At 54.6% G+C, this 22,209-nt stretch overlaps 1 protein-coding gene across 3 annotated transcripts; it reads left to right on the plus strand.

Moving 5' to 3' along the window:
* The first annotated feature begins 1,423 nt into the window (after positions 1-1,423).
* Positions 1,424-21,489, plus strand: THOP1 (thimet oligopeptidase 1). Of its 3 annotated transcripts, none has more exons than XM_074337534.1 (13): positions 1,424-1,635; positions 4,323-4,535; positions 7,710-7,858; positions 8,915-9,022; positions 10,549-10,651; positions 13,505-13,665; positions 14,596-14,731; positions 15,245-15,611; positions 15,908-16,109; positions 19,246-19,432; positions 19,580-19,708; positions 19,955-20,140; positions 20,523-20,658. In XM_074337534.1, the coding sequence occupies exons 1-12, from the start codon at positions 1,620-1,622 to the stop codon at positions 20,089-20,091; spliced, it is 1,908 nt and encodes a 635-aa protein (XP_074193635.1). In that variant the 5' UTR covers positions 1,424-1,619; the 3' UTR covers positions 20,092-20,140; positions 20,523-20,658. The 3 variants fall into 3 exon arrangements, with proteins under 3 accessions (XP_074193635.1, XP_019599832.2, XP_019599833.2); XM_019744273.2 differs by lacking the exon at positions 19,955-20,140 and adding an exon at positions 20,988-21,489 and having other exon boundaries at positions 1,425-1,635; positions 20,523-20,659; XM_019744274.2 differs by having other exon boundaries at positions 1,425-1,635; positions 20,069-20,140.
* The last annotated feature ends 720 nt before the right edge of the window (positions 21,490-22,209 follow it).

A 22,209-nucleotide genomic window follows, 5' to 3' on the forward strand; every position in this document is an offset into this window, starting at 1 on the left:
ATTGTTCACAGCAGGTGCCTAATAGTCAACAAATAGTTATTGCAAACCAAGTATAAAGACCAGCAGTGCAGCTTTGTTTACGGTGGCCAAGACATGGAAACAACCAAAATGTCCTTCGATAGATGAATGGATAAAGAAGTTGTATATATACACAATGGAATACTATTCGGTGGTGAGAAAAGATGATATAGGAACATTTGTGACAACATGGATGGATATTGAGAGAGTAATGCTGAGTGAAATAAGTCAGACAGAAAAAGCAGAGAACCATGTGATTTCACTGATATGTGGTATATAAACCAAAAACAACAAAAGAACAAGACAAACAAATGAGAAACAGAAACTTATAGACACAGATAATAGTTTAGTGGTTGCCAGAGGGTAAGGGGGGTGGGGGGTGGGAGATGAGGGTAAGGGGGATCGAATATATGGTGATGGAAGGAGAACTGACTCTGGGTGATGAACACACAATGGGATTTATAGATGATGTAATACAGAATTGTACACCTGAAATCTATGTAATTTTACTAACAATTGTCACCCCAATAAATTTAATAAAATAAAATTAAAAAAAAAAAAAAAAAAAAGACCAGCTGTGTTCACTCTCATTACCTTGTATTGGGGTAGACGGATTATAGAATAGTAAACTAGTATATAAATGAATAAATTTCACTTAATGGGCAAGCGCTGTGAAGAAAAAATGGGGTGTTGTGCTTGTGATTGGGGAGGTAAGTTGGCTGGGATGGTTAGGGAGGGCCTCTCTTAACTGCATTTGAAGGATGGGGACAAACATTCCACGTCCAGGGAACAGTGGAAATGACGACTAGCAGAATTAAGCTTGGTATACTTAGCAGAGGGTAAGTGATGAGAAATACCCGAGGATGACTCAGAACTGCCTACCACTGATGTTAAAGTTGCCAGAAGAGTTCTGCCGATTCATTTTGATCATATTTAAAACGTATGCATGTTTAACTCCCTGGATTATTTTAATTTCTTTTGCAGAAGTGAAGGAGGTGGGTTTGTTTTTGAAGTTTAGTTCTAGTAAATTTTTCTTTCTGGGTACTTTAGACGGTTTAAGATTTTGTTTGAACAGCACTGTTTCGAAACACCTATTGTTTGAAGTTCTGGATCCGTTTACTGAAGCTTTCTCGAGCATACTTAATTGCTTACGTTTCTGTTTTTTGTTTTGTTTTGTTTTTGTTTTTGTTTTTTTAGGGTAGAAAGGAGACAAATACAAATTAATACGGGGACTAGAAGCCCAGGCCGAGGACTGGCAGACAAAACCACAAAGATTCGGAGGTTGGAAGGGACTAGCTGTACGCGTGGGTTTCCACGGAAACGCCCCTCCCCCAAGTCTCCTCCCCCTTGACGCTGAGACCAATGACAGTCAGGGAGGGCTGCGGCTTGCTGAGTGTAAATGTTGACAAGCGCGTGCGCCCTGCCCTCGGTCGCGAGCGCACCGGCCCTCCCAGCATTCAGTGGGCACGCGGGCGGCGGGCGCCTCGGTAGAGAAGGCAGTCCCTACGGCTACCGAGCGGACGGAGGCCGCTGGTCGCGGCAGCTGAGGCGACCCGACGCGCACCAGGTGGAGGGAGGCCGCTGGTGCACACCCGCCCGCCATGAAAACCCCCGCAGGTACATTCCGGCTGCCCCTCGGTACATTCCCGCTCGCCGGACCCCGGCGCCCCTTGCACCCTCGTGCCTCTCCGAGTCGCGCCTTGGAGCTAAGAGCGGAGCCAAGTGTGACCGGGGGATGAGCGGGACCCTGGCGGGGGCGGGAATCGGCTATCCCGGGTATCCCCGTCTTCTCCACGGCAGAATGAATGAACTAGCTTTACCAGCGTTTCACTCATTCTGCCAACTGCACGTCGCTTCTGCTAAGGACGGGTCGGGCCCAGGGGGGGATCCGGGGGGAGACCATGAGTTCTAGACGAAGTTCCAGAGCCAGAGACAGACGTTCAACAAGCAAAGAAGCAAGGGAGAGCTTTAGAGAGTGGTCGGTGCCAGGGCTGGTGGCTCTTCTTTAGAGAGGGCAGTCCTGGAGGGCTTCTGGGAGGAGGTGACATTCCAGCCTGGACTCGATGGGGACATGCAACTGTCCCGCCAAGACCTCGGGGAGGAGCGTTCGGGTGGTGGTAACCGTGAGGGCAAAGGCGGCTAGGCAGGAACGGGTAACGCGTTTGGAGAGTAAGTCATTCTGGCTAGACCACAACTTTTAAAGGTAAATGTGCGCTAATGAAGGGTTTTCATTAGGAGAGCGATGTGACTTGTTTACTGTATTTTAGAAAATCGCCCAGGTTGTTGTATGGTGTCTCCTGGAATTTTCTCTTGTCCGCCTGTCCTCCCCCAGTTCTTTCTCCAGCCCATTGCCATGATGATAATTGTATTAATAATAGTAATTACAACTAGGGTTATGGAGGACTCAGGAAGGCAAAAATGTTGTCTACCTTGTTTGCTGCAAGATTGTTAGCTTGGAGACCCAGCACATAGGTGGTAATCAGTCAGTAAGTGTTTATGGAATGAATAGTTCTGCTCCAATTTTTCAATTCCTAGCTCCTCCAGAAGGTTTTTCTGACACTTTCGGCTCACATGGATCTGTCACCCTTCTGAGCCCCTGGGACCCTTCTTTACCACAAGATACAGACCCGCAGTCCCTTTTCGGCAGTTCTGAAATCCAAAATACTCTGCAAACAAAAGATTTTTCTCTAAGTTCGCAGCAGCCATTTGGCCAGAAAATCTGACCTGTGCTGACTTGAAAGCCCTTCCCCCCCCCCCTTTTAGTGTATATCAGTGGTCCTCAGCCAGGGTGATTGTGCCACCCCAGGGGACATGGGGCCATGCCTGGGGACGTCTGTGGTTATTACCGCTGGGGAGGGACAGGCATGCTGCTCAGCACCCATCCTACCAGCCCCCAGTGTTGATAATGCTGTTAAACATCGCTGCCCTGGAGACACCACAAACAGGTCTGAGGCAGCAGCACCTTGCAGACACCTTCAGTGTTCACAAGAGTAGGAGGCCAGAACTCCTTTGGCTCTGCTCAACTCCTGCCGTGCCAGAGGAGAAAGAGAGGTAAAGCTGGGTGTTTCCTGAAGCAGCCCCTTATTTATTACGCGTTCTACACCACTCCGTTCATTAACTCAAGTTAGTGCAGGTGTACCCATTCCAGACCTGCAGGTGCTATAGGAATGCTGTGGAAGGGTGGGCCTCTGAGAAAGGAATGTGGAAAGGAAGGCTGGCGGGGTAGGGCCTCAGGGCAGTGGGAATAAACTGCAGGAGGGCTCGGGAGACTGAAATAGGCCAGTGTGACTGGGCACAGAGCAACTGGCAAAACCAGCTGGCCAAACCTGCAGTACAGGACCCAGTAGAGTCTAGACAATGCAGATGAGGAATCAGCAAACTGGTCAGTAAGGGGCCACATGATTTAGACTTGGCGGCCACACGCCACCTCCCATGTGAAGTTACTTTTAGCTCATGGGCTATACAAAAACAGATAGGCCATGGTTTGCCAACCTGTGGTGTAGACTGATGAAGGGTTTGAACTTGACTCCTCAGTGCAGGGTGGAGGTCTGGGAAGGAGATAGGAAGACCTGACAAGCAGACATGCAGATTTACAAAGGTGGGGTGAATATAGTACACCACTTCATAGCGGGGGGGTGGTGGACTCAGACTGGGCGTGAGCCCCACTTCTGCCCCTTGTTGGCTGTGGGATCATCGTGGCGGGAGACTTGAACGCTCCAGATCTCAGGATTCCCACCCACAAAACAGGCAAACGGATGCAGAGTACAGACCAGTCTGAGAATTCAGTGAAGGGACGAGCACAAAACATCTTATGCTCTGAACCCCACATGGAAGTTGTCAAATGACCGCATAGTATGGATCACAGTCTCTTGTTCGAAAGCTCTCGGGGCTAGGGATGTTTCAGTCCTCAGGATGTCCCCCTATTTAGAAAGGTAATACAATACACATGTCCTGTCATATCCAGGGAGGTCAGGGGTTGCACCCTCTCATCACACGCATTCTTTGAGTGAAAAGCAGGTATACATCAAATGTCCACCTTGCCACTGCTGACACTGGGGAGGGGAAGCGTCGTGGGCACTGGGGTGCTCACCAGCATCCCTGACCCCGCCTCCTCAATGCAGTAGCATCACTCCCCAGTTGTGACAACCACTTCCCCAGACATCATCCAGTGTCCCATGGGGAGCAGAGTCACCTGCTCATCTGTTGGGGGACATGCTGGTCCTCTCCCTCCACTCTCCAGTTACTCTGACCCTAATTCTGGACGTGAAGCAGACACTTGGCGTGGGTTTTTGTCTCCTGTGCAGCCTGTGCAGGAGATGCATTGGACACGGCGGCCCCCTGCTCCGTGGTGAACTACCTGAGATGGGACCTGAGCGCCCAGCAAATAGGGGAGCTCACGATGGAGCTCATGGAGCAGACCAAGCGCGTGTATGACCAGGTCGGCTCCCAGAAGTTTGAGGACGTGTCCTATGAGAGTACGCTCAAGGCACTGGCCGACGTGGAGGTGTCCTACACAGGTAAGTCCAGGACAGGATCCGGGCGGGGACCCTGATACCCACCCCCCTGGGGGCCGGGGTAGATGAAGGCCTCCCCAGTGATGGGGCGCCGGTGCCCATGTGCCCTGCTTCACTTGGCCACCTGATGTGCTCGGTACTCATGGTGTGTCATCTGAGGACCCAGAAGGGACAGCGTGTCTAATGGCATCCCTCTCCAAGAGCGCTCAGGTGCCAGCCTTGAAACTGGAGCCCCTCTTACCCCTTTCTGTGTCCCAGGGGATATTTGTTTTCTCTCTGAGAACTGAACTTGGCCCCTTTGCTCTTCTTCTCCCCGTGGGCTCCCCCCGTGCTTTGGGTAACCTGATGCTGTCCCGTGTCCTCATTGCCACCCAGCTGAATCCTCTCCTCCTTGGGGTCTGTTTGCTCCCTTTCGGAGGAGTGAGGTGCTCGATCAAATAGATGGAAAACCTGCTTCCCGGAGCCCCCTCTGTAGAAGTTGGTGGTATAGGGACAAGAGACTGAGAGGTCTCATGGCAGAGCACCCCTCCAAGCCGAGGAAACCCCCTGAGCCCGGATCTCTAGCAAAAGTCATTTTCCTGGGAACCATCGAGACTGCCTGCGTTCCCAGTGTGGGATTCTCATGTGTCCCTGAGGCCTCCCCATGCCAGCGTGGCTGGTGCTGAGCACTGGGTCCCGTGTCCTGCCTCTGCCTCTCCCTCCCTGGCTTTAGGCAGCTGGGCCTCAGATGCCCCTCTTCTCTCTCACAGGCTCTCGAGGGTTGAGGGATGCTAATTCCCACTTCTCAGGCATAACTCCCACCCCCACATCTGCTCCTGCAGCCTTTTTTTCTATCTCTGTTCAGTAGCCCAGGCAATTTTAAAGAAAACTAAAATTGGCTTATGGTCCTTCCCTCTGCCAGGCCTTCAGCCAGACTCCTGGACGTGGCCTTCGGTGCTCTGTACTGTTGGCCTCCCTCACCCTCCCTGGCTGTCTGCCCGGCCACGTGACCTTCCACTTGCTCACTCCTTCCTCTCTCAGCCTGGGGTTCTTCTCACCCTCTGCTTTGCTGGATGTCAGGCTGCTGTGTGATCATAGGAGCCCCTCCCTGGGCCCCCTCTTCCCATGCCGGCTGCCTGGATTAAACCCTCATCCCAAACTGTTTTGATGTCATACTCAGGGCAGTTACCACTGCTTGTCAGCCTGCAAATCCCAAACCCAGAGGGTGGTTCTGTCCTTTTCGCTGCTCTCCTTGGGCAGCCATCATGAGGCCGGCCCAGAGCCCCACTATGTTTAATACAAGTCCGCTGAGCGGGTCCGTCCTTGTCCCTCTCTCAGAGGTCTCCATGGTGTATAGTTAGACACACGCAGAGCTGGGGACATTTCATTGGCCCAGAACCGTGGAAGTGCAGTTTGAATTTAGGTCTCCCGATGCAAAGCATATCTTTTTTTCAAACCTCTTTGTTGAGGTATAATTCACATATCTGCGATTCATCCACTTACAGCATAAGTTCCAGTGGTTTTTATTATATTCGCAGTATTGTCCAACTGTCACCATTATCTAATTTTAGATTATTTTTTCACCCCAGAAAGAAGCCCCATTCCCTCTACAACCATGAACCCACTTCCTGTCTGTGGAAGTACCTGTTCTGGACATTTCATCTAAATGAAATCACACACTGTGTGGCCTTTTATGTCTAATGTTTCTCACTCAGCTTCACATTTTCAAGGTCTATCCACATTGTAGCAAGTGTCTGTGCCTCACTCCTTTTTTTTTTTTTTCTTTTAAAGATTTTTATTTTTATTTTTATTGGGGAAGGCAAACAAGACTTTATTGGGGAACAGTGTGTTTTTCCCAGGACCCATCAGCTCCAAATCAAGTTGTTGTCCTTTTTAATTTTAGTTGTGGAGGGTGCAGCTCAGCTCCAAGTCCAGTTGCTGTTGTTCAATCTTAGTTGCAGGGGGCGCAGCCCACCATCCCTTGTGGGAGTAGAACCGGCAACCTTGTGGTTGATAGCACGCGTTCCAACCAACTGAGCCATCTGGCTGCCTAGGAGCTCAGTGGCAGCCATTGTCTTCATTCTCTTTGCAGAGGGCAGAGGGCGCAGCTTGCTGGCCCAAGTGGGAATCGAATCGGCACCCTTGTTGCCCAGAGCTCACCCTCTAACCAACTGAGCCACCTCTCCGCCCCCACTGTGCCTCACTCCTTTTTAAAATAATTGATTTTTTCACATTATGGTAAAATATATATAACATAAAATTTATCATTTTAAGCATTTTGAGTGCACAGTTCAGTGCATTACGTACATTCACATTGTTGTGCTGCCGTCCCCACCATTCATCTCTAGAACTTTCCATCTTTCCAAACTGACACTCTGTCCTCATTAAACACACACTGTCCTCCCCTCCCCCAGCCCCTGGCCCCATCACTTACTTCCTGTCTCTCTGAATCTGACTCCTCTGGGGACCTCCTGTGAGTGGGATCACACAGTGTTTGTCCTTCTGTGACTGGCTTATGTCACTGAGCATCATGTCCTCCAGGCTTGTCCACGTTGTAACGAGTGTCAGCGCCTCACTCCTGTCATGACTGAGTAACACTCCAGTGTGTGGCTGGACACATTTGTGTATCCGTCATCTGTCAGTGGACATTTGCGTTGTTTCCACTATGTGGTTATTACGAATCCTGCTACTGTGAACATGTGTCCTCAGGTTTCTTTGTGGACGTGTGTTTTCATTTTGCATGGGTGGACACCGAGGAGTGGAGTTGCTGGGTCACGTGGGTCTGCGTCAAAGCTTATGCTCGTAAGGCCTCCCTCTCTTCCTCTACTTAACAAAGTGGATGTGCTTTGTCAGTCACAAAATCGCGTAGGAATTTAAAATATAGCCGTCAGCAGCCGTGGCTCTTTCTCAAGAGCGGAGTCCCTTTAGCTTCTCTTGGTATTGTCATACTGCTCTCTTACGGTCCTTCTTAGCTTAGAGTGTTATGAGCTGAATCTGTTTCCATTTGGACTGAGGTCCCCGAGGAAGGGGTGACAGCACTCATTTCTTTATGCCGGTGCCCAGCCCAGGGTCTGGCATGGAGAATGTTCACTGAATGAGTCAGTAAGTGTGGATGAGTTCTCAGCCTGGCTGTGGGGTCGGCACTGGCCACCGTCCACGCGGGCCCCTTGTCACCCGTGTCCCATGCTCTCGTTTCAGTCCAGAGGAACATCCTTGACTTCCCCCAGCACGTGTCTCCGTCCAAGGCCGTTCGGGCAGCCAGCACGGAGGCGGACAAGAAGCTGTCTGAGTTTGACGTGGAGATGAGCATGAGGCAGGACGTGTACCGGAGGATCGTGTGGCTGCAGGTGCGGACGCAGCGAGGACACAGCTCCGGGCCTGCGGGAGGGAGGAAGCCGGGCACAGCGGTCTCTGCATGGGCACCTTTTCGGACAGGGTCATTCTATCCCCCAGACTAAAAGGCAGAAAGCTGGAGAGAGTTCTGGGGGTGGGCAGCGGGATTGCTGTGTAGCAGTGAGAATGGACTTGACGCTGCTGAGCTGTGCACTTGAAAGTGGTTCAGGTAGAAAATTTTGTGGTATGTCTGTTTTACCACAAAAAGCTATTTTTAAAAATGACAAAGATCAATGGAGAGGAATGAGAAGCCTTGCGTTTTCCCACACCCACCACGCCGTTTTCCTTTCCCAACCTTGCTGGGTGTTACCGAGGGATCATGTCCTGCCTCCTGTGTGAGGCGAGCGGGACTGAGTGACCACGCTGGGTGACACAGCACCAGTGTGGGTCCTGCCTCTAGTCGATGCTCGTCAGGGTGAGTGGGGACCTTTGCTGCTGAAGATGGAGGGCTCGTGAAGCAGATGAAGACGCTCTCGTGCCTCTTCATTCCTTCGAATGTGCTGACGTGTCTGCCTCTGGCTGAGACACGCTCTGTGTGCTTTGGCTCAGGCAGTATTGTTTTTAACTCAAATTGTTATGGAGACGATTATAGTTTCATGTGTGGTGTGAGAAATGATTCAGAGGTCCCGTCTACACTTTGCCTGATTTCCCCACTGGAACGTTTTGGCACAAGCAAAGTCAGCCTTACACCCACTTGGTTCTCTGGGAAGCGTTGGCTGCTGCAGGCCCTCTAGGCTGGTCCCGTGGGCTCCGCCAGTAAGCGAACGTTTGGGGACAGCTTCTGTGGATGCAAATCTTCATTCTCTGGGGTAGATGCCCAGGAGGGCGAGTGCTGAGTCAGACAGCTGTTGTATGGTTCGCTTTTTAAAGAAAGCACCAAGCTGCTTTCCAGTGCTGCTGTACCATTTTACCCTCAGTGACGTCTGAGCGATCTACTCTCCGCCGCCTCCCAGCATTCGTCAGTGTCATGGCTTTTCACTCTAAACAGAACTTGGGTTTTCTTATTCCAGGAGAAAATTCAGAAGGACTCACTGAGACCTGAGGCAACACGGTACCTGGAGCGACTAATTAAGCTTGGCCAAAGGAACGGGTTGCACCTGCCCGAGGAAACGCAGGAAGTGAGTGCGGACTCTCGGGGCGGCCCGGCCTTTGGCCTGACGCCGTCTGTCTGCTGACCCTGTGACGGGAGGTCTGTCCAGAGCCGCTTGCTTTCCACACCTGCTCGGCCCTCCATCCTCAGGGCCCCAGTGCTCCCTCAGCTGAGGAGAGTGCAGGACGCTCAGGCACCCTCATGGCCCTCTTCCTTCCATTGTCCCCATGACTTGGTGTGATAGCATTAAGGAAACACTCACCGCTCCTGTATCCCCACCCGCAGTGCTGTGCTGTGCCCCGGCTTCCTTCTGACACCAGACATGTGGGGACTCCACATAAATGGACTCTGCCACCGACTGGCCTGCACTTTAGTTCAGTTCTGACACCGTCTCCCTGGGGATGGCACCAGCTCCACAGGCCCAGGGCTCAGCTCCACAAGGCTGTCCCTACTTCATACTCCAAGTCCAGGGTGGCTCCTGTGCTTCTGACCAACTGGCTCTAAGTCACAGGTTAGGTTCCCACGACCCCTTCTCCTCGGGTCAATTAATTGGCTGGACAGGCTCAGAGCTCAGAGATACGTGTTACTCACTAGGTCACCCATTTAGTGTAAAAGGTTATAAGTCAGGAATAGCAGATGGAAGAGATGGGGGACAAGGGATGGGAGGGGCCTGGAGCTTCTATGCCCTCTGTGGTGCCTCCTCTCCCCACATCTGCATGTGTTCACCAACCCCAGAAGCTGCCCAGACCCAGCTTTGCGTTTTGGGGAGGCTTCATTACATCGGCACACCGATTAAATCACTGATCACTGGGAACTGATTCAGTGTCCACCGTGTACCCGCTCCTCTCGCTGGAGGTGGGGGGGGGGCTTGGGCTGAAAATGCCCCCACCCTGTGGGTCTAGGGCTTTCCAGAAGCTGCCTCATTCACACAGACACAGACGTGGTTCCCAGGTGCTCTTGTCGCCTTTGCGCCCCGGGAACTGCTGCGGTTGCTTTCGCACTTAGCAGATTCCAAGGGCTTTAGGAGCTGTGTGCCGGGATAGGGGCCAAGACGAAACACACACTTCTTACTGTGGCGCAGAATCACAGATAGCACCCTGGCTTCTAGTGGGGAACTCAGGCTGGCAGGGTGCCGGCTCTGGGTGCTGTGGTTGACACATGTGGGGCCTGCCCAGCCTGCTGTGCCAGGCAGCCCCCGGGCTCCCGACCGACTCTCCCTCCATCCGCCCAGGCGCTTTCCTCCTTTGCGCTCCTGCGTCACCCCCTCACCTAGTCTCAGGTCGATCTTTAACCCTTTCTAAAAGCCAGATTGACCCTGAAAGGACGAAACAGAGCTCCGTTAGGATGTCCAGAAACTTAGGCTGCAGACTTGGGGGTGACTCCACAAAGCTCTGGGCTGGGGACCCCGGACCGTGAGGCTGCTCAGCACAGCAGGCAGGCAGTTGCTCGGGCCACAGACCTGCTCTTCCCACCTTCGCCTCTTCTGTGGGGGCACCCCAACCCCAGGCGTCTCACTGGCAGTGCTCCCCTCTTCAGGACTCCTCTCTTCTGCAGAAAATCAAAGGCATCAAGAAGAAGCTGAGTCTGCTGTGCATCGACTTCAATAAGAACCTGAACGAGGATACAACCTTCCTGCCCTTCACACGGGAGCAGCTAGGTACGTGGTGGCTCTGCGGGAAGGAGACTCTGGCCCTGCGTCCCCTGTGCGTCCCCAGGCATTGTATCCTGCCACCCTGGGCCGGGGCGATTTTGCATTTGGCATGCTCGGTGTTTTGGAGCCTGAGGTTCTAGATCCTTCTTGGGGAGGGCTGTAGTCTGCACTGACATGCTGCCCCCACGGGAGATGTCCTGGGTCACTGGCAGGAGCCTGGGCAAGGATGTGGGGGCTGTGGCACAGCCACAGTTCCCCCTGAGTCAGCCGGACATCCCCTCAGATCCATGCCCACCCCCACAATGCTTTCTTATTTTTTAAAAGCTTATAAAATGAAGGGAGAGACTGAATCAGCAGTTCCCAGGCATTTTGAAGAGTTAGGGCCTAGACGTCCTCTCTCGTTTCCCTACTTCTCTTTTCCTCTTTATTCTGAAGTTTCACATCTGTAGGAACGTTGTGTGAATGGTGCTAGGATTGGGACGTTCTGCGTCCTCAGTGCAGATTTCACACTCTCGAAGCAGGGCAGCGAATTCAGGAGCCATGGTCCAGAGTGCAGATAGGTTTTCCCATGTCACCTGTCCCCAAGGTGCCCTCCAAGCCCGGATTTAATTAGGGATCGCAATCACATTCAGTTTCCGTGTCTTGCTTGGCAGGTTCCTTTCCTGGCGAACAGTTCCTTGGCCTTTCACAAAATTTCCCTTCTTTCCTGACACTGACAGTTTTGTTTTTTTAATATAATTTTTTTTATTTTTTAAATTGGGGAAGGGGAACAGGACTTTATTGGCGAACAGTGTGTACTTCAGGACCTTTTTCCAAGTCAAGTTGTTGTCCTTTCAGTCTTAGTTGTGGAGGGCGCAGCTCAGCTCCAGGTCCAGTTGCCATTGCTAGTTGCAGGGGGCGCAGTCCACCATCCCTTGCGGGAGTCGAACCGGCAACCTTGTGGTTGAGAGGATACACTCCAACCAACTGAGCCATCCGGGAGCTCAGCGGCAGCTCAGCTCAAGGTGCCGTGTTCAATCTTAGTTGCAGGGGGTGCTTCCCACCATCCCTTGCGGGACTTGAGGAGTTGAACCGCCAACCTTGTGGCTGAGAGCCCACTGGCCCATGTGGGAATAGAACTGGTAGCCTTCGGAGTTAGGAGCACGGAGCTCCAATCGCCTGAGCTACCGGGCCGGCCCCTGACACTGACAGTTTTGAAAACTCCAGGCCAGTGTCTGTGCTGCACGCTGTGAGGGGCTCCGATGAGGTTGCATATTTTCCCCAGCCTGTGTAAGGCAGTGCGGGGTCCTGTTACATGAGATAGGCCCTGGGACGCCAATAGCCTTTTCCTCGGGGACAGCCAGGATGCAGGGATGCAGGGCCCTTTTCACTGAGGCCTCTGAGGGTGGCTGCACCATGGAGACACCCACAGACATGCGTTTTCGTGAGCAAGTGCTTACATATTCCTCACTGCCATGCTCTGCCACCCCCATTCTCGTTCAGGCCCCCCGTGCCCTGGGCAGCAAGTCCCACTACATGGCTCTCAACATTTAAGGACAGTCGCCATGTTTCCTAGCTAAAGGGGGATCCTGGGTGTCTGGAATCAGCGGAAGGATCTGCTCACCCTCACTGTCTATGGACCTGCTTTGCGGTCCGTTTGTCCAGCCTGAGGGCCTTCTATGTCGGCCTGGCCTCCCGTGTGGGCAGCTTGAATCCCCAGCACGTGGAGTGGATGACTGTGCAGAGCCCTGGCCAGCCTAGCCGCGTCTCGCTGGGGTGGCTGTGGTGGCAGTGGCCGGGACCTGTCTGGAGTTCCTGCTAAGCAAGATTGTAGCACTTGACTTTTTTCTGGTTGCAGAAGAAATACTTGGTGTTATTTTACATAAACATAGACAGTGTACCTCTCTGTTTCTATGTATTTTTTTTCCTGAATCTTAACCAGTTGACTGGGTGAGTCTCCGCCAGACATCTCCACTGTAACGTCACCAGGTTTCCCTTCCTGGTCAATAGTAGTTCTAGAGCAGCTTTGAGACCTGGCTCATCACATTTCCACCCACGAGTTATAGCACCCATGCATGACTAACTCCATTCTTCGTACGTTTGTTAGTTGTTTTTCGCCTGTAAGTCAGTTTATTGATTGATTTATCTATTTATATCAGTGTGGACCAGAGAGTCTATTTTATTCAGTGGGTATATAGTCCACTACTGTCATTTATTTTGAAGGTCAGATTGTGCCCAATTGACCTTGAGGGGCTCCTTCAAGCTTGACGTGTCCCTGTTAGTCTTTGAGCTCCTTTTTGACACAGGATGCTCCAGGTCCATTCCGTCCTTTTCCCCATGAGGCAGGAGCCCCCAGGTATGCTCAGTCCAATGCGATGCACCCAGATCTCTGTCATGGGAGGACAGATCAGGAGCAGGGGACCAGGTGGGAGGCCGTCACAGTAGTGGGGGCTGCCAGGATGGGGCAGGGGTGCTGCCCAGCGGGGCACAGTCAGCTGCTGGGTGGGGTGTGTCTGCCATGGTGCCATTTACCAAGAAAGGATGCAGGAGGAGACAGCAGCCCTGGGAAGCCCATGTCATTCAGGCGTCCAGGAAATGTAGCTTTTCCGCCCTGCGGGAGTCCTGATGCAGATGGTAGCAGATTTCCGAGATGGGAGAGTCCTTGATATCTTTCCTTTGGGGTTCATGGGGGTGGTGAGAGGCCGGAGTCCCAGAGTATGGAGGGGAGGCCGCATCTGTCACTCCCTGCCAGCTCCTGTTCCTAGCCCACCTGCCTTTATAAGCCCTCATGTCCTTTGTGGAACCACAAAGGGTTCCAGAACCCCTCCTGCCTCGTCTGTGTGTTGGTCTTTAAAAGCCCCCCTGATTTCGTTCCCACAGGAGGGCTCCCCGAGGACTTCCTGAACTCTCTGGAAAAGACTGAGGATGAGAAGTTCAAAGTCACCCTCAAGTACCCTCACTATTTTCCCCTCCTAAAGAAATGCCACGTGCCCGAGACCAGAAGGAAAGTGGAGGAGGCATTCAATTGTCGCTGCAAGGAGGTGAGAAGACCGGGTCTGGTGGGGGGGCCACCCATGGAACTGTCTTGCCTGGAACTCGGAGGTGTCAGGCCTGTCCTGTCTGCTTAGTGCTGGTGCGAGTCACTCTGTGTCTGCTGGCTCAGGTCCAGTGACTGGCGAGGCCCCCATGAGCATGGTTGCCCCTGGAGATCTCCCCATTGGGTCTGGCTCTGTCCTGGGGCCACGCAGAGTGGGGGTCGGAGCCTCTACCTCGTCATCCCCTTGTCCTCGCTCCTGTCCTGGCCCCAGACTGGGGCTGGGCAGATTCCAGGTCCCCAGGCACACGGTGTGGTGGTTGGCACTGCTGGCCACCAGCCCCAAGCTCTCGGTTTGACTGAAAACTCTTCACTTGACTTCCAGTTGTAATTTGGTTTCCTGTGGACCAGTTGTGCCGGAGGGAGCGCTCTTTTCTGCTCTGAACCGGCCTGTCTCCTTGTAAATAAAGCCAATGGGTTTCATTTTGTGCTGGCCCCGCGAGCTTGGTTGGCTGAGTCGACTGCTCAGAGGTGCCTGTGGTGATGGGGTGCAGTCTTGAGCCCGGGCCAGGCCCTGCGAGGTAGGGGCAACCCAGTGCACAGTGCCCCCCGAGGCCGTCCTGGAGAGCCCCTACTCCCTTGCTGCTTTCTACTCGGCCTTAGAACCCTTCATGATTCACACCCTTTGTGGTTCCAGAAAGGACATGAGGGCTTATAAAGCCCCACATGTCATATAGGACCAAGTGCATAGAAATCCAGGCCACGAGCCGGAGGGAGGGAAAGCAGATGCAGCTGGCTGAGTCCTGACTTTCCAGAACTGGCAACAGGGCCCTGCAGCTGCTGAGACCCATGAGGGAGTGGGCTGCTGGCTTGGGAGCCGGGGGTGGGTGGGCGGTAGCACCTGTCACCCACAAGCCTGGTCGCTCGTCGGTTCCAGGAGAACTGTGCCATCCTCAGGGAGCTGGTGACCCTGCGGGCCCAGAAGTCCCGCCTGCTGGGATTCAACACGCACGCCGACTACGTCCTGGAGATGAACATGGCCAAGAGCAGCCAGGCGGTGGCCACTTTCCTAGGTAGCCCCACCTTCCTCCACCTCCACCTCCTGGGTTCTGGGAGCAGTTACGGGGCTGTTCTTGACTGTGACATGCTGGTACCTGTGGGGGCCCTGTTCTGTCCACCCTCAGGTGGGCATCCTCATGCCTCCCCTGACCCCTTTTTTTGGCCTGAGGGACTGTAATCTAATGGTTGAGCATTAGGGCTCCGGGGTGAGGCCTGAGACTGGCCCAGCCCTGCACTACCCGGCGTGAGGCTCTGGTCAAGCATCTCCATGTCTGGCTTTCATTTCCTTTTGGTGAAAATGAGACCGATGACCCCTCCCAGGGCTGCTGTGAGTTGACACAGCGCTGGCCTCGGTCAGGCCGTCAGCTCAGTCCTGTCTTTCCTACATGGGGCACCGGAGCCCAGACGTGCACGGCCGGAGAAAGCCAAGGCCACCGTGTCAGGGTTGGCCGTGGAGGGGGTGAGCACTGTGGCTTTGGGGTGCCTGCTGCGGGAGGTAGCCTTTTCTGTGCCCTCTGTCCTCCCAGACGAGCTGGCCCAGAAGCTGAAGCCCCTGGGGGAGCAGGAGCGGGCAGTGATCCTGGAGCTGAAGAAGGCTGAGTGTGAGGCACGGGGCCTGGACTTCGACGGCCGCGTCAACGCCTGGGACATGCGCTACTACATGAACCAGGTGGAAGAGACGTGCTACAGCGTGGACCAGAACCTGCTCAAGGAGTACTTCCCCATGCAGGTGGTCACCAGGGGGCTGCTGGGCATCTACCAGGAGCTGCTGGGGCTGACCTTTGACCTGGAGGAGCACGCCACCGTGTGGCACGAAGACGTGAAGCTGTACTCAGTGAGGGACACAGCCTCAGGGACGGTCATTGGGAAGTTCTATCTGGACCTGTACCCCCGGTGCGTGGGAGCTGGGGCGGGAGGGGAGCCCATGTCTGAGCCTCGGCCTTCTCCCCTGTGAAATGGGAATGTGTGTCAGGCACTACACATGGCAGGGTGAGGGGCCAGGAGTGGTCACAGCATTTGGGGACGTGGGTGCTCGTTCCTCTGCTGAAAACCCTTCAGTGTGTCCAGTTGCCTCGGTTGGCAAATGGTTGGTTGAGGGACGCAGGGTCAGTTAGTGGCAATATCACTCTGTGCCAATCAGCAAGCAAAGTGAACTCCCAGCCAGGCCTGACCTGCCTCCCTCCCACCAGGGAAGGCAAGTACGGGCATGCGGCCTGCTTCGGCCTGCAGCCGGGCTGCCTGCGGCAGGACGGGAGCCGCCAGATCGCCATCGCAGCCATGGTGGCCAACTTCACCAAGCCCACCCCAGACGCCCCCTCGCTGCTGCAGCACGATGAGGTGGAGACCTACTTCCATGAGTTTGGACACGTGATGCACCAGCTCTGCTCTCAGGTGGGCATGGGGGCTGGCTGGGTGGGAGGTTGGGGTGCCCCACCTGCCGCCTGGTGGTTAGTGGGTCTGGAGGCAGGTTCCTCCATGTTGGATTCTTCACGTGCCATTACCATGGATACAGAACACTCATATCAGTTTCCATCACAAAGTTCGCAGACTGGGTGCTTAAACAACAGATACTTCTGTCTCCAAGTTCTGGAGGCAGAAATCCAGGATCCAGGTGCTGACAGGGCTGGTTTATCCTGTGGCCTCTCTCCTTGACCTGTAGACACCATCTTCTCCCTGTGTCCTCACAGGGTTGTTCCTCTGTGCACGTCTGTGTCCTCATCTCTTATGAGGACACCAGTCAGATTGGATTAGGACCCACCCGGTGACTTCATTTAATCCACTCTTTCACATCCAGATCCCGTCTCCAGATCCAGTTACATCCTCAGGTCCTGAGGAGCAGGGCTGCAACCTGGGGATCTGGGGGGGGACACAGTTCAGCCCATAGTAGTTCTCAGACAGCTGTTGGATTAGTAAAGGTGACGTGTGTGTAGCGTGCTTAGAAAGGCGCTCGTGCAGGCCCCCACCTGTTAGCTCATGGTAAGAAACGGTGTGCGATCCGGTGAAAGCCAGCAATGGCGGCCAGAGCACAGACATAGGTCCCGGCTCTGGATCCAGGGAGCACTCACTGAGCCCAGTGAGGAGGTCGAGAATGCTGTCCCTCTGGAGATACAGAGACTCAGGAAGTTGAAGCCACTTCCCCAGGCAGGCCTCGTGGCAGAGACAGGATTCAGCCGGGTTCTGCAGGCCCCCAGCCTGGTGTTCAGGCCACAGGAGCCCAGCTGTACATGAACATTCATTCTCTGGCCCTCTTTCTCACACACGGCCAACCCTCTGTCCTGATGGCGAGGATGTGCCTAGAGGCTGAATGGGAGCTCATGAAAACTGGGTGTTCAGTGATTTTTAGTCAGTTCACCAAGCTGGGCAGCTGTCACCACTGTCCAATTCTGGAATATTCCATCACCTCCAAAAAATTCTTCCTGCCCCTTAGCTGTCACTCCTTACTCTCTCTACCTCCTCCCCACACCCCAAAACCACTAACCCACTTCCTGTCTGTGGACGTTTCACATACATAGAATCACACACTGTGTGTCCGGCTTCTCTCATGAGCCCCGTGTGTTCAAGGTCCATTCTCGTTGTGACAAGTGTCAGCGCCTCCCTCCTTTTCTCGGCCGAGTGACACTCCCATTTGTGGACAGGCCACTTAGAGGTGTTTTTTGATGAGAAGTTTTTGACTTTGATGAAGTTCAGTCTATTAAAACTTGTCTTTCATAGTTTGCACGTTTTTATGTCCTGTTGGAGAAATCGTTTCCTAACCCAGGGCACTAAGATTTTCTCCTAATTTCTTTTTCTGGAAGTTTTAGCTCTTCATTTTAGTCTGTCATCCGTTGTGAGTTAGATGTCTGTGGTGTGAGGTAAGGGTCACCCACTCAGCCGCCAACCTCACGCAACTCAGGGCAAAGCCATTTGTGCTCCCGGCCACTTCTGACCACCTCGTCAGTCCCATTCATGTCCCCTGTCTGTGTAGTATGCTCACAGATTATTTCCCATATCTGGAACGTTCTGTCAGGGACTGTCACAGCTTCATCTGATTTTCTTCAGGTCTTTTTTTCTTTTTTAAAGATTTTATTGGCGAAGGAGAACAGGACTTTATTGGGGAACAGTGTGTACTTCCAGGACTTTTTCCAAGTCAAGTTGTTGTCCTTTCAGTCTTAGTTGTGGAGGGCACAGCTCAGCTCCAGGTCCAGTTGCCGTTGCTAGTTGCAGGGGGCGCAGCCCACCATCCCTTGCGGGAATCGAACTGACAACTTTGTGGTTGAGAGCTGGTGCTCCAACCAACTGAGCCATCTGGGAGGCAGCTCAGCTCAAGGTGCCGTGTTCAATCTTAGTTGCAGGGGGTGGAGCCCACCATCCCTTGCGGGACTCGAGGAGTTGAACCGGCAGCCTTGTGGTTGAGAGCCCACTGGCCCATGTGGGAATCGAACCGGCAGCCTTCGGAGTTAGGAGCACGGAGCTCCAACCGCCTGAGCCACTGGGCCAGCCCTCTTCAGGTCTTTCCTGATACAGTCGATTCTCATTATTTGTAGCACTTCTGTTTTATGAAGCCGCCAAGAACACCGAGTCAGCGGGCACTGAGCCCCTGCTCCTGGGAGAAACGCAGGGTGTGATCCCTGTGCGCCTCCGCTCCCAACACTTCCCTTAACCGAGCAGTACGTGGTGTGTCATATTCTGTTTAGCCCCCTTGTGTGATAAACGTTGCTTCACGTCCAACAGCGTTTAACTCAGGTCTGAATGAAGCTTCTCTAACACGTATTTGCTCCGTGAGGCACATGTCTGCCTTCTAGTGCTCGGAGGCACCAGCCAGCATCTCAGCACCACGCTTGGGGGCCACTTTGAACAGCAAAATTACCTGCAAAACCACAAATGTGCAAAAAAAACCCAGGGCACTCAGTAGACTGTGTGAAGGCTCCCTGTTACAGTCCGAGCTGAGACCAGGAGCGCGCCACAGAGGTGAGATCAGGGCTTACACATAAGTTTTAGTGCGTGGCAGTTCACAAATACGGAGGGACGGGCTGTGTGGCCTCCCCCGGTTCCCGCACTTGACTCTGGCCCTAAAGGACCAGCCCAAGGTTACGGTGCAGCCTGCTTGGCTCATCAGCTGCCAGACCTAGCAGCGCTGTTTTCAGGAAACTGTCAGACACACCAAAGTGGACAAAATGCAGTGCATATTCCAACGTCTGTCATCCATATTCCACCGTTTCCAGGCCTTAGCCTTTTGGGGTGTGGGGCTTTTTGAGAGTATTGGCTTCATGGCTGGGGGAGGGGAATGTGGGTGACCAGCGGGACACGGATGCTCTCTGCCTCCCAGTGTGTTCTGGGCTGAGACAGCCTATCCAGCAGCTGTCCAGGGAGCCTTAATTGTCCCCATCCGCGAACAGGTGTCATGGTCTGGGGGGAGAAAGGGCCCAAGCCCAGGATGTTACCCACCTGCCCGAGTGTGTGTCATGGACCTGTGTGCCCAGGTAAGGCTGGGTGGGCAAGGAGCTGGCCAAGTGGGCCCAGCATCCTGGGCTCTGCCCCACTCCCGCAGGCGGAGTTCGCCATGTTCAGTGGGACGCACGTGGAGCGCGACTTCGTGGAGGCGCCTTCGCAGATGCTGGAGAACTGGGTGTGGGAGACGGAGCCGCTGCTCAGAATGTCCCAGCACTACAGGACGGGCAGCGCCATCCCCCAGGAGCTGCTTGAGAAGCTCATCAGGTCCCGGCAGGCTAACACAGGTGACCCCCTGCCCTGCCCTGCCGGGGAGTCTCTGCGAGGCCGGGAAGGGAGGGGTTCCCCGGTACCCATGCTGCCTCGTGTGCCCTTGGGGATCTCTGGCTCGCTTGGCTGCAGAGCCAGCTCCCCTCTCCTTCCCCCCCGCCCAGGTCTCTTCAACCTGCGTCAGATCGTTCTGGCCAAGGTGGACCAGGCTCTGCACACACAGACGGCCGCAGACCCGGCCGAGGAGTATGCCCGCCTCTGCCAGGAGGTCCTTGGCGTCCCAGCCACACCAGGTAGCCGCTCACGTTCCGGGCCCCCTAGAAGTGTGGGGGGTCTCTGTCATTCTCTGGGTCAAAAGACCTAGTGCCATGTGAAGGGAGTTGGGCCAGTGCACGGGTTTGGGTGACCTGAGGACCCGGTAGCCTCTGGGCTCACTTTGGGGACCCAGGCCTTTGGCTCTGGCTGCGGAGCCACTGGGCAGTTGGGCAGTTGGTTGGTGTGGGTGGTTCCACCCCTGCCGGCAGGCCTACCACTTGCAGGGCTGTGCATGCCACTTCCACGCCTAGCCTCGCACCCTTCCGCGGGGCGCCCTCCCACACTTTGCTTTGTGAGAAGCCTGGGAGGCACAGAAGGAGTGATCTCGTACCCTGCAGATGACAAGTACATGAGGTTTTGACGTGTGGCCTCTGAATGTGCACGTGCTCACATCGGCACAGACACGATTGGTACGTGTGCGTGAAGGTGATCAGGATTCAACATGGGTCGTGTTGCACTGATTTACTATTTCATGAGCATTTGAAAAACCCTTCAAAAAGTGTCAACCGACGCATGTTGTCATGTGGGCGAGCCTTGACTTACCCTGGGGTCGCCCAACGTGGGACCCTGGTGCTAAGGGGGCAGCAGCGTTGTTGAAAATGTTTAGGGTGAACCCTGAGCAGGTCACAGGCAAAGGCTGATGGAGCCTCCCGGCCCTGCTTTCTGGAAGTGTTGGGCCAGTTCCCCCCTTCCGGGTGGGGGTGTCTGATGGGGCTGCTTCGAAGCCCCCTCGTGAGGCAGAGACCTAGAGGCCAGGCCAGGGTGCAGCGAGAGCCTTCCGTGTCTGCCCAGGGACCAACATGCCTGCGACCTTTGGCCACCTGGCGGGCGGCTACGATGCGCAGTACTATGGCTACCTGTGGAGCGAGGTGTTCTCCATGGACATGTTCCACACGCGTTTTAAGCAGGAGGGCGTCCTTAATGGCAAGGTGAGCTAGTGCTGGCCTTCGAGGGGTGTTCCCCACTGCCCAGCACCAGGAACAGCCGTCCTTCACCTCCCTCAGCCCTGCAGGCTCCACCTGACACCCCAACACCCATGCTGGGCTCAGTCAGCTTCCCAGCCCTTTGTTCAGTCACAGCAGAGTCTTGGCGCACCGTCCTGAAGGACGGGGTTCCTGAACACATGCTCACTCTGAAACCCCGTCCCTTGTGATGCTGATGCAGGTGCCCACGGGCCCTCTGGGAGTGGGAGGGACACTTGAGCCTTCTGGAGGGGCGGGGAGACCCTCGCCCAGCCCCTCCTCTGCCCCTTGGCAGGTTGGCATGGACTACAGAAGCTGCATCCTGAAACCCGGCGGCTCCCAGGACGCCAGTGTCATGCTGAAGCTCTTCCTGGGCCGTGACCCCAAGCAGGACGCCTTCCTCCTGAGTAAGGGCCTGCAGGTGGAGAGCAGTGAGCCGCTGGCCTGCTGATGCACTGTGGTTGTGATGGCCCTGGATGGGGGCTCCGGCTCCCGTGCCCTGGTGCCTTAGCTCCCAGCCTGGAAACGGCACAGGAGACGGCTGCCTCCAGCTCTGCATCCAGGGAGGGTGGGGCGGGATGAGGACAGGGGCTGCTCTCCCTGATCATTTCTCAGCCGGTGGCTGGCCTGGACTGAATAGAGCTCGTCCTCGAGATGTCTGGAGAGCACTTGTGTCCTGTCAGGGCTGCCTCTCTGTTGCACTAACATAACCCCTTCCTGGGGAGTTGTCTTGGTAAGGGACGGGTTTGTCTTTGAAATGCAGCCATTAAAAAACAAGGAAAAGAAGAGAGATACTGCTGGCCTGGTCTCTGATGCCTGTCCCTTCTGCCGCAGGATAGTCGAAGGTTGGTTGTCACATTTGGGCTCGGGTTCTCATGCTCCCATTGAGCCCTGAACTTGGCCATGAGCCCTCAGGCTGGGGACGCAGGCAGATGAAGACTGCTCTCTGAGGTGCGGGAGCATTCTGGTCTGTGACCCGTGGGGGTTGCTGGGAGACGGCTGAGCTGTTCGAGTCACTACTGGGGAGCTGCGGTCTTTCACCAAGAGGTCTTTCCTGCCAACCCCTCAGCCAGGATTCTGGGAGAATGTCATCCCTGTGCAGCACTGGCCGCTGTGAGGTCAAGGCCGCCTACCCTCTGTCCAGGGTCAGTGCGGGCCTCCTGGTTCCCTGGCCAAAGTCTGGGAACACGGTTTGATGAGCGCTAGGTTCTGACTAGGGAGCTGCTGGGAGCCCACTGGGAACTTTCTTGTCCTCGTGACCTTGGAGACTAAAGGCAGATGGAGTCTGTCCTGCTTGGAGCTCAGCTGCCTCTGGCAATATGGCAAAGTCTGGGCCACGGCAAAGGGACAGCATTCCTGGGCCCTCTGGTAGTGATATTTTTGGGAAAAGGTCGTCCTCTGCTACTTGAGCAGGATGGGTGGGTGACTCCTTCATTTGGTCTGGACAGTCCCTTCTCCTCCCTGGGCTTTGAGCTCCTTGGGGGCGTGCTTCCTGTCCTGAATCGCTCCCTCCAGTC

Source organism: Rhinolophus sinicus, linkage group LG07 (genome assembly GCF_036562045.2).
Source record: "Rhinolophus sinicus isolate RSC01 linkage group LG07, ASM3656204v1, whole genome shotgun sequence".
Classification (NCBI taxonomy): Eukaryota; Metazoa; Chordata; class Mammalia; order Chiroptera; family Rhinolophidae; genus Rhinolophus; species Rhinolophus sinicus.